General features: G+C 36.3%; 1 protein-coding gene across 2 annotated transcripts in view; it reads right to left on the minus strand.

Moving 5' to 3' along the window:
• Positions 1–992: 992 nt before the first annotated feature.
• The window catches only part of LOC131369996 (NLR family CARD domain-containing protein 3-like), a 305,079-nt gene continuing 293,202 nt past the window's right edge, over positions 993–12,869 (minus strand). The window contains exons 28-33 of one of the 2 annotated variants that reach the window (XM_058416956.1): positions 8,349–8,522; positions 6,400–6,573; positions 5,135–5,308; positions 3,863–4,036; positions 2,594–2,767; positions 993–1,957 (exon numbers count right to left, since the gene is read on the minus strand). In XM_058416956.1, coding sequence (XP_058272939.1) covers positions 1,951–1,957; positions 2,594–2,767; positions 3,863–4,036; positions 5,135–5,308; positions 6,400–6,573; positions 8,349–8,522 — 877 coding nt within the window. In that variant the 3' untranslated portion in view covers positions 993–1,950. The remainder of the gene's footprint in view (positions 1,958–2,593; positions 2,768–3,862; positions 4,037–5,134; positions 5,309–6,399; positions 6,574–8,348; positions 8,523–12,869) is intronic. The other variant, XM_058416957.1, reaches the window with a different exon arrangement.

Consider the following 12,869-nt stretch of genomic DNA (forward strand, 5'->3'; position numbering starts at 1 on the left):
CATGAAATCAGCACAGAGCGTGCCAAGATAATCAAAATACATCAACCACCACAGTGTTCTGGGCAGCTAAACATGCTCTGAGAAGAAAATCTGTATGCATGTAATTATGTATTTGATCGTATCTGATCATTTATTAAACACCAGTTTGTTTCTAGGGAATGCAGTGGATTGCTGCATCATTTGCTCCATGTTGCAAGGTGATGCTGACAAGAGCATGATTAAAATGGTAAATAGTTTAAAGAAGTATGTTCTAGATCAAATTATTAATATGAAAATTAAACTATTAGAATATAAACAAATATTTTTATATTAAATTTGTGTAGGCCTACATGTAACATTAATCACGGTAAAAACAAAAGTTTTGAAATGAAAATAATGTGAATGTATCTACTGCTCTGTATTTCTACTGCATCATTATTGTTATTTTTTTTTTTTGTTATTTAGACCTCACTGATTCTTGTGCAAAGTTAAATATTATGTTATAACTTTGCAGAATTTGAGCATTTGCTGTAGCTTTCAAGTGCTTGAGGAGCAGAGTGGGAAAAAACGTAATGCTAAAATGCTATCATCTGGGCTCATGTAAAATATCGTCATTAATAAGTACAATAAATCAGTAGCTGCAGAGGGGAGATGGTAATCTAACAGCTACGTTTCTGAACACCAAGCACAGCCATCACTATTTACTGTGTAAACAGCTAGTGAAAGAGTTTTATCCATGAAAGAGCACTGAATGTGTCTCACTAAGAAGCAGGTCATGTGACTCTCAGAGAACTGAAGTATTGTTGTGAAGAAGTTTCTCCACAATGATGTAAGACTGCTAAGCTACAAAAAACTTATTAACTTCAACTTCCTGTTCTTAAACATGGTGTTCTAGTTTTAGTTGTGTCTATAGAAATGTAAAGTTGTGTCACATCCATGTCTTTCCAGTGAATCAAACAGCTCAGTTTAACTCAGCAATAAAAGTCCCACAAAACATTCATGTTTTGTTTTAAAATATACTTTATTAATTGTAAAATCTGTACAAAGTTCATCCAAAAAAAGCTCTAAACACATTTACAAGTAAAACTGAAACTGTAAATAATGCAAATAAACAGTAATTGTCATGACTTCAGGTCACAGGATAGTCACGTTCTCCCAGTACCTTTAGAGATAGAACATTTCTGTGGAAACTCTAGAGACTGTTGTGTGTGAAAATCCAGAGATCAGCAGTTTCTGAAACACTTGAACCTGTCCATCTGGCACCAACAACCATACCACAGGTAAAGTCTCAGAACTCACACTTTCTCTTCTTTTTATTATTTTTCTTACAAAATTAATCAAGAGTAACTCCTCCTACAGCTTTCTACATGCACCAAACTTGGCATGGTTGTTCATCCTGGTCTGAAGTTGGTTGCTATTAATTTTCTAAGAGATCAGAATTCCGGTATTCCCGGTACGGAAGCTCAAAATGGCCTTTTTCCAGATAGAATTCCATTCAAAACTTTGGAGGTTTATAACTCAGCAGGCTTTTGAGCGATCAACACCAAACTCGCCAAGATCCTTCAGAATCTCGGGCCGGATGAAGGAGAAAATTTTAGAACCGATCGGACTTTCAGTTTTCCAGTAGAGCCACACCCCAAAATTAGCAAAATGGCTATACTACTGCAACATACACACATGACATATCAAAACACTCAGCACACTGAGGGGAACTTCGGGACGTGTGTTCTGGTGACATATCCACCCGACTCCAAAAGTATTGGCACCCCATCTCTCCACTCGCCTCCAGATGGATCAGGACCCTATCTGTCTGCTCTCCACCAAATGTATTGCCATCAAATCTCCCCACTCTCGACTACTTGCTCCATCAAGCCAACATCAAAGTTTGTCACGACAAACTTTAAAAATATAAACATCTTCTCTATTCCCCAACATGCAGGAACACTGGAGTCTTCATCACACAGATATTCATTACATCCTGAATATAAAAGAAAAAGATGTGAATTAATCAGCACAAAGTGGACTGTGGTACTTCATGATCAACAGCATGTAATCATCTCTGCTCCAAGAGAAACATTATCATCTCCTGTTTATAATGAATCCTTCAACATTTCTTCATTCTTACTAACATCTGTGTTCTAACTTTTAACCAGAACAAATGAGAACTTCCACAAGTTCTAACAGGATAATGAGCAGATATTTACCCATCACATCACTGCTCTTATCCAATCACAGGAACACTACTGTGTCATTTAGCTCTTGTTCTACATTTATATTTAAGTGCAGACTTTAAGAAGAAGCTGAGGTGAATTTTACAGGAATGACAGAAGACACAATGTTCATTTACAATCACTCTCATGCATTTTGTAGACTCTGTCTGAATCCCTGTTTTCTGCCACCACATGAATTTTAAATCAACAAACTTTACTGAACACAAAACAGCATTAAAGACAATTGTTAGAAAAATTCACATTAAATAGAATATGGTGAAATTTTCTAAAACTGGTTTTATTTCCTAACCTGGTCATCTGATATTTATTGGAACTAAAGAGAAATGTGCAAACTAATGATAATGAGGTTGAACTTTATTAAAAAAATTATTATTATTACTTACATCAGTGTCTGTAGTTTGTAATGTTCATCATCCTTAAGAGCAGAGAGCAGCTTCTTTCCTGAGTCTGATAGATTATTCCTGGACAGATTCAGGTCTCTCAGGTGTGAGGGGTTTGATCTCAGAGCTGAAGTCAGAGCAGCACAGCCTTCATCTGAGATACCACACTCACACAACCTGTAGAGAGACACAATGACACAGTCTTCACTGGTTGTAGACAGGGACGTTTCTAGAGTTTGATCACTACTGGAGCACAGAACACACTAGAATTTTATAAAAGTATCTGAGAATGAAATTGTTTTACAGAAAACAAAGCATTCAATTTTGTAACAAACTTTAATGTAAGTATGTGCTACAGATCATTTCTTTAGTTACACTTTAACTCACTGTAAAGGGCTTTGCTAAAAATGGTTTTGCTAATGCTTTTAAAACAAAAAGTCTATTTAAAAAACTTAAATCAACAAGTATTATTTTTCTGAGTAAACTAACTAACTAGTCCCCTAAATGAATAAATCACTTCATAAAGATTTCCCTGATGATTAAATCACACACAGATTTAGAAGAGTTTAGAAATGAGAAGAGATCATCAAGCATTCTTTTAGCAGCTAACAAGCTAACATCATCCATCAAATCTGTAGTAAATCAGATCTGATAAACAGGATGTGGTCATTCAACTAAATCCACATTCACATCCTCCTCATTAACACAGAGATAAGTGTTAGTCTGGTAGTTTCATCTCCTCAGTCCTCAGCTACAATGTCAGATTATTAATGATGTGCACTAACTGCTCACATCTGTACTTTATTCACTATAGTCATTGTGTACTCATTTATTTTATTGTTTTAATTATTTACATTTTATTTTCTTCTACTTTTAAGTCATGGACAGTTGAAAAGCATTTCACTCCATGTTGTACTGTGTATGGTTGTGTATGTGACCAATAACATTAAAATTTATGATTTATGTTTTCAGTAACTTTTCCCTGCTTCACATCTCCACAAAATCTGTTTTTAATCAGTGTTCACATGAACAGATCTTTCTTGAGAAGATCAGACTGTCAGTAATCAGACCTAAAACAGGATCAGACTCTAAATAGTTGTTGGAGAAGTTGTTAGTTCATTGGTGTATTTTTTAACCCAGACTGTGAAAGTGTAAATGGTTTATTCAGTATTGACAAGAACAACTGTGACTGTGTTTTATTTATACAGAATGGCTTTATCTATTATTATGATCTGGATGAAGATTAGAACATGATTTATAATATGATCTTACCACAGTCTCTCCAGTTTATAGCAAGGATTTTCCAGTACAGCAGAGAGACTCTTCACTCCTGAGTCTGATAGATTATTATCAGACAGATTCAGTACTCTCAGGTGTGAGGGGTTTGATCTCAGAGCTGAAGTCAGAGCAGCACAGCCTTCATCTGAGATACCACACTTAAACAACCTGTAGAGAGACACAATGACACAGTCTTCACTGGTTGTAGACAGGGACATTTCTAGAGTTTGATCACTACTGGAGCACAGAACACACTAGAATTTTATAAAAGTATCTGAGAATTAAATTGTTTTACCAAAAACAGCAAAGCATTCAACTTTTGTAACAAACTTTAATGTAAGTATGTGCTACAGATCATTTCTTTAGTTACACTTTAACTCACTGTAAAGGGCTTTGCTAAAAATGTTTTTGCTAATGCTTTTAAAACGAAAAGTCTATTTAAAAAACTTAAATCGACAAGTATTATTTTTCTGAGTAAACTAACTAACTAGTCCCCTAAATGAATAAATCACTTCATAAAGATTTCCCTGATGATTAAATCACACACAGATTTAGAAGAGTTTAGAAATGAGATCATTCAAGCATTCTTTTAGCAGCTAACAAGCTAACATCATCCATCAAATCTGTAGTAAATTAGATCTGATAAACAGGATGTGGTCATTCAACTAAATCCACATTCACATCCTCCTCATTAACACAGAGATAAGTGTTAGTCTGGTAGTTTCATCTCCTCAGTCCTCAGCTACAATGTCAGATTATTAATGATGTGCACTAACTGCTCACATCTGTACTTTATTCACTATAGTCATTGTGTACTCATTTATTTTATTGTTTTAATTATTTACATTTTATTTTGTTCTACTTTTAAGTCATGGACAGTTGAAAAGCATTTCACTCCATGTTGTACTGTGTATGGTTGTGTATGTGACCAATAACATTAAAATGTATGATTTATGTTTTCAGTAACTTTTCCCTGCTTCACATCTCCACAAAATCTCTGTTTTTAATCAGTGTTCACATGAACAGATCTTTCTTGAGAAGATCAGACTGTCAGTAATCAGACCTAAAACAGGATCAGACTCTAAATAGTTGTTGGAGAAGTTGTTAGTTCATTGGTGTATTTTTTTAACCCAGACTGTGAAAGTGTAAATGGTTTATTCAGTATTGACAAGAACAACTGTGACTGTGTTTTATTTATACAGAATGTCTTTATCTATTATTATGATCTGGATGAAGATTAGACCATGATTTATAATATGATCTTACAACAGTGTCTCCAGTTTACAGTGAGGATTCTCCAGTACAGCAGAGAGACTCTTCACTCCTGAGTCTGATAGTTTATTCCAGGACAGATTCAGGTCTTTCAGGTGTGAGGGGTTTGATCTCAGAGCTGAAGTCAGAGCAGCACAGCCTTCATCTGAGATACCACAACCACCTAACCTGTAGAGAGACACAATGACACAGTCTTCACTGGTTGTAGACAGGGACATTTCTAGAGTTTGATCACTACTGGAGCACAGAACACACTAGAATTTTATAAAAGTATCTGAGAATTAAATTGTTTTACAAAAAACAGCAAAGCATTCATTTTTTGTAACAAACTGTAATGTAAGTATGTGCTACAGATCATTTCTTTAGTTACACTTTAACTCACTGTAAAGGGCTTTGCTAAAAATGTTTTTGCTAATGCTTTTAAAACAAAAAGTCTATTTAAAAAACTTGTATTATTTTTCTGAGTAAACTAACTAACTAGTCCCCTAAATGAATAAATCACTTCATAAAGATTTCCCTGATGATTAAATCACACACAGATTTAGAAGAGTTTAGAAATGAGAAGAGATCATCAAGCATTCTTTTAGCAGCTAACAAGCTAACATTATCCATCAAATCTGTAGTAAATCAGATCTGATAAACAGGATGTGGTCATTCAACTAAATCCACATTCACATCCTCCTCATTAACACAGAGATAAGTGTTAGTCTGGTAGTTTCATCTCCTCAGTCCTCAGCTACAATGTCAGATTATTAATGATGTGCACTAACTGCTCACATCTGTACTTTATTCACTATAGTCATTGTGTACTCATTTATTTTATTGTTTTAATTATTTACATTTTATTTTCTTCTACTTTTAAGTCATGGACAGTTGAAAAGCATTTCACTCCATGTTGTACTGTGTATGGTTGTATATGTGACCAATAATATTAAAATGTATGATTTATGTTTTCAGTAACTTTTCCCTGCTTCACATCTCCACAAAATCTCTGTTTTTAATCAGTGTTCACATGAACAGATCTTTCTTGAGAAGATCAGACTGTCAGTAATCAGACCTAAAACAGGATCAGACTCTAAATAGTTGTTGGAGAAGTTGTTAGTTCATTGGTGTATTTTTTAACCCAGACTGTGAAAGTGTAAATGGTTTATTCAGTATTGACAAGAACAACTGTGACTGTGTTTTATTTATACAGAATGTCTTTATCTATTATTATGACCTGGATGAAGATTAGACCATAATTTATAATATGATCTTACCACAGTATCTCCAGTTTACAGTGAGGATTCTCCAGTACAGCAGAGAGACTCTTCACTCTTGAGTCTCCTAGTTTATTCCAGGACAGATTCAGGTATCTCAGGTGTGAGGGGTTTGATCTCAGAGCTGAAGTCAGAGCAGCACAGCCTTCATCTGAGATACCACACTCACTCAACCTGTAGAGAGACACAATGACACAGTCTTCATCAACAGATTTTTATCTTGGTTTAAGACTTCCTTTAAAGATGATGTGTTTGTAAATGATTTTATTATTCAGAATGACATGAGGATTTAATATCACCTGTTTATTCTAATGAACAATGTCATTAAAATGATCCTCCTGAGTGTTAGATTTAGTTTCTCTCATCTGTTGTGTGTGATATTAAACTATCAGCAGCTGAAGCTGAACAGAGGACAGCAGACTGACCATCAACTTTAACTTTCATCACTTCACACAAAGCCTCTTTATAACACTAAAATAAAAAGAAGCAAGCTCTTTCATGGTTTTATTATAGTGGAAATCATTTAAAATTCTAGATTACACCAGATTAAAAGATACTATTTACAAAAGTACAAAAGTGCTTTAAGTTTCCATCAATAAATATATTAACACTGGTTCAATAGGTTACAGACTTAAGATACCAATAGTCTAAAATTGTTTTTTTAAACATATAACAATACATAAAAACAGGGAAAGATAAGAGCTAGTTCAAGTGCTTCAGGAAAAACGTTGTCGTTTGAAGACGGTCAGAGACTCGGCTGTACGGACATCTAGGGGAAGTTCATTCCACCACCTCGGTGCCAGAACAGAGAAGAGTCTAGATAAATACCTGCCTTTTACCCTGAGAGATGGTGGGACCAGTCGGGCAGTGCTGGTGGATCAGAGAGAGCGAGGTGCAGTGCGAGAAGTAATAAGATCTTTGAGGTAAGATGGTGCTGGTCCATTCTTGGCTTTGTAGGCAAGCATCAGTGTTTTGAATCTGATGAGTACAGCTACCAGAAGCCAGTGGAGGGAACGCAGCAGTGGGGTGGAGTGGGAGAACTTAGGCAGGTTGAAAACAAGCCCTGCAGCTACATTTTGGATCATCTGCAGTGGACGAATTGCATTCAGAGGAAGACCTGCCAGTAAAGAGTTGCAGTAGTCCAGTCTCGAAATAACCAGAAACTGAACAAGAACAAGTGTGGCTTCTGCTCGGTTGGAATGAAAACCTGCACCCACACCGGCCCTTTAAGTCTCCAAGCAAAACAAAACAAAACAAAATAAAACCAACAATCTCTGAATCTACTTAATACTACAAATAAAGATTTCCAGTCAAAAAGTTTTATCAACAGCTTTTTCAAGCCTGAATTCACTCTTATACAATTCTTGCACAGCACTTCTTCAAATATCAGAAGAATCTGACAACAAGACCTCCCACAGTTAATTAAACATAATCATCTGCAATAGAGGCAAGATTTCTGCCTCCCACAGTTAATTAAACATAATCATCTGCAATACTGATGTGTTAGCAGCAAAAATCATCAGTATAGTGACGCTGCAAATTCTTCTTATAGACTGAGTTTTCAGATGATAAACCAAATCACAAGTGACCATCACAAGTTATTTTTCACCTCGACTGACCGATCATACTCTCTTTGGAAGTTCACTACTGACCAATCAGTGTTGTGTTTTCAAGCATGATTTGAAACACAGAAGTTCATGGCTTCATGTGAACAGAACTCTTGTTTAATTTTAGTTTCCAAATCATTTTCTATTACATCATTACACTGTAATTTCAGACACATTGCAGTCACATCAGAGTCTGTGAAAAATCATCAGTGTGCAGAAAAAGAAACAATCTTCCTCCTCAGGACATTGATGATGAAGCTAAAACTTCTGCTTCATTCTCACTATTAGAGAATGTGTCTTACTGAGGAGCAGGTCATGTGACTCTCAGAGAGATGATCTTACCTCAGTTTCTCCACTTTACAGTGAGGATTCTCCAGTACAGCAGAGAGACTCTTCACTTCTGAGTCTGATAGTTTATTACAGGACAGATCCAGTTCTCTCAGGTGTGAGGGGTTTGATCTCAGTGCAGCAGTCAGAGCAGCACAGCCTTCATCTGAGATACCACACTTATACAACCTGTAGAGAGACACAATGACAGTCTTCACAGTCAAGACTTTTATTATATAAAGTATAATTAATACTCAAAAGCCAGCAGAACTTAAAAACTTTCAAAAGAACTTGAACTAACTTGAGAACATGACTGTAAAAAGTGACCACTGAGCTGAAAGAGGTTTGTTCATTTACTGTTGTTGTTCATTTATTTATTATAATCATATAATAAAATGAGAGATATTTGTATTGCTGTGTTTTTCTGGGTTTTTTAATATTAAAGTTTATATGAAAATCAACATACAAATAAAATAATAGAGAGAGACAGAACCCCAGACACTTCAGCCAAATGCTCACACTCAGCACTCATTCAGTTCATGGAGAGAGAGAGAGAGAGAGAGAGAGAGAGAGAGAGAGAGAGTAGTAACACTAGTAAGCTATCACCACTATCCACTTCCTTGGCACTAACTACACAGCTACAAATCCAGAGCAGCTCCAGAATAATGGACACTGAGGTAAGTGCTGAACATGTTCACTATGAACACACAACATCATCTCTTCTCAAATGAAACTGTTTACAATCTCTGTGTGGAACATTCAGGGAATTACATTTTCATGGTTCGGGTGCAAAAGTAAAAGCTGTGACTTTGAGGAAAACCCAAAAGACAGACTCCAGGAAACCTGGATTAGATCAATGTCTCACTGCTCCTCTAACTATAAAGAATGAATTTTCCAATCTATTAAACACACTACTGTTAAGAAGGGAGAGACTCGGGTGGAACCATCATTTAGATCAGATTTTACAGCACCACAAAAATGAAATAAATCACACATTGGGCTTAAAAATGAAGAAAGATATTTTCAACAGAGCAAAAGACATTTTCTTGTGTCCAGTGAACATCTCTCCCAGTGACTCCCCTTATTATGATGAGGAGATCCTACTCCAGCTCCACACTGAGATCTGCAGCTTCCAGGCCCAGGGAAGTGTGCTGATCTGTGGAGACCTGAACTCCTGCAGCGGCTCTCTCTCTGACTTTAACACAGAGCATGGAAACTATTTTAGATTTGGACATCATTAGCCCAGAAACCTTACTAACCTTCCCTGCCATGACTTTGACTTGCAGGTCAAAAGAAATGGAAATGATCTGCTGCAGCTCTGTGAAAGCCTGGCTCTGTACATTGTTAATGGAAGGACATGAGGAGACTCTTTGAGAAGATACACATTCTGCTCAGCTCTTAGCAACAGCACAGTAGAGTATAATGATAACAGATTGAAACCCTTTCTGTGTCAGCGCATTCACTGTTAAAACACTAACCCCTCTGTCTGATCACAGCCAAATTCATTAACAGGACAAGAACTAACCCCACTGCACACACACACCTTTCTGGACACTACATACACTCACAGTGAGGAAGACATCAGTCTCACACTGATGAATATAAACCCTGATTTCATTAGAACTGTACAAATTTGTCAAGATCCAAACAATGCAGAATCACACCTTACATTACTGTGATATTTTAATACAATATACATCTACACTCAGAATCTAAAAATCCAAACACAACTGACACACAAACACATCTGACACACAAACACTGACACACAAACACAACTGACACACAAACACATCTGACACACAAACACTGACACACAAACTAACAAACACAATTGACACACAAACACAACTGACACAAACTAACATACAAACATAACTAACACACAAACTAACACACAAACACAACAGACACACAAACTAACACACAAACACAACTAACACACAAACACAACTGACACACAAACTGACACACAAACTAACACACAAACACTGACACACAAACTAACACACAAACTAACAGACAAACACAACTGACACACAAACTAACACACAAACACTGACACAAACTGACACAAACACAACTAACACACAAATACAACTGACACACAAACTAACACACAAACACTGACACAAACTGACACACAAACACAAATAACACAAACACAACTGACACAAACTAACAAACACAACTGACACACAAACACTGACACACAAACTAACACACAAACACATCTGACACACAAACTAACACAAACACAACTGACACACAAACTAACAAACACAATTGACACACAAACACAACTGACACAAACTAACAAACACAACTGACACACAAACACTGACACACAAACACAAATGGCACACAAACTAACACAAAAACACAATTAACACACAAACTGACACAGAAACACAACTGACACACAAACTGACACACAAACTAACACACAAACACAACTGACACACAAACTAACACACAAACACAACTGACACACAAACTAACACACAAACTAACACACAAACTAACACACAAACACAACTGACACACAAACTAACACACAAACTAACACACAAACACAACTGACACACAAACTAACACAAACTAACACTGACACACAAACTAACACACAAACACAACTGACACACAAACTAACACTGACACAAACTGACACAAACACAACTAACACACAAATACAACTGACACACAAACTAACACACAAACACTGACACAAACTGACACACAAACACAAATAACACACAAACACAACTGACACACAAACTAACACACAAACACTGACACAAACTGACACACACAACTAACACACAAATACAACTGACACACAAACTAACACAAACACTGACACAAACTGACACACAAACACAAATAACACACAAACACAACTGACACACAAACTAACACACAAACACAACTGACACACAAACTAACACACAAACACTGACACAAACTGACACAAACACAACTAACACACAAACACAACAGATACACAAACTAACACACAAACACAACAGACACACAAACTGACACAAACACAACTAACACACAAATACAACTGACACACAAACTAACACACAAACACTGACACAAACTGACACACAAACACAAATAACACACAAACACAACTGACACACAAACTAACACACAAACACTGACACAAACTGACACAAACACAACTAACACACAAATACAACTGACACACAAACTAACACAAACACTGACACAAACTGACACACAAACACAAATAACACACAAACACAACTGACACACAAACTAACACACAAACACAACTGACACACAAACTAACACACAAACACTGACACAAACTGACACAAACACAACTAACACACAAACACAACAGATACACAAACTAACACACAAACACAACAGACACACAAACTGACACAAACACAACTAACACACAAATACAACTGACACACAAACTAACACACAAACACTGACACAAACTGACACAAACACAACTAACACACAAATACAACTGACACACAAACTAACACAAACACAACTGACACACAAACTAACAAACACAATTGACACACAAACACAACTGACACAAACTAACAAACACAACTGACACACAAACTAACACACAAACACATCTGACACACAAACTAACACAAACACAACTGACACACAAACTAACAAACACAATTGACACACAAACACAACTGACACAAACTAACAAACACAACTGACACACAAACACTGACACACAAACACAAATGGCACACAAACTAACACAAAAACACAATTAACACACAAACTGACACACAAACACAACTGACACACAAACTGACACACAAACTAACACACAAACACAACAGACACACAAACTAACACACAAACACAACTAACACACAAACACAACTGACACACAAACTGACACACAAACTGACACACAAACTAACACACAAACACTGACACACAAACTAACACACAAACACAACTAACACACAAACTAACAGACAAACACAACTGACACACAAACTAACACACAAACACTGACACAAACTGACACAAACACAACTAACACACAAATTCAACTGACACACAAACTAACACACAAACACTGACACAAACTGACACACAAACACAAATAACACACAAACACAACTGACACACAAACTAACACACAAACACAACTGACACACAAACACTGACACAAACTGACACAAACACAACTAACACACAAACACAACAGATACACAAACTAACACACAAACACAACAGACACACAAACTAACACAAACACAACTGACACAAAACTAACACACAAACACAACAGACACAAAACTAACACACAAACAGAACAGACACAAAACTAACACAACAACACAACTAACACACAAACTAACACATAAACACAACAGACACACAAACTAACACACAAACACAACTGACACACAAACACAACTAACACAAACACAACTAACACAAATAACACAAACACAACTGACACACAAACTAACACACAAACTAACACACAAACTAACACACAAA

This window comes from Hemibagrus wyckioides, linkage group LG19 (assembly GCF_019097595.1).
Source record: "Hemibagrus wyckioides isolate EC202008001 linkage group LG19, SWU_Hwy_1.0, whole genome shotgun sequence".
Taxonomy (NCBI): domain Eukaryota; kingdom Metazoa; phylum Chordata; class Actinopteri; order Siluriformes; family Bagridae; genus Hemibagrus; species Hemibagrus wyckioides.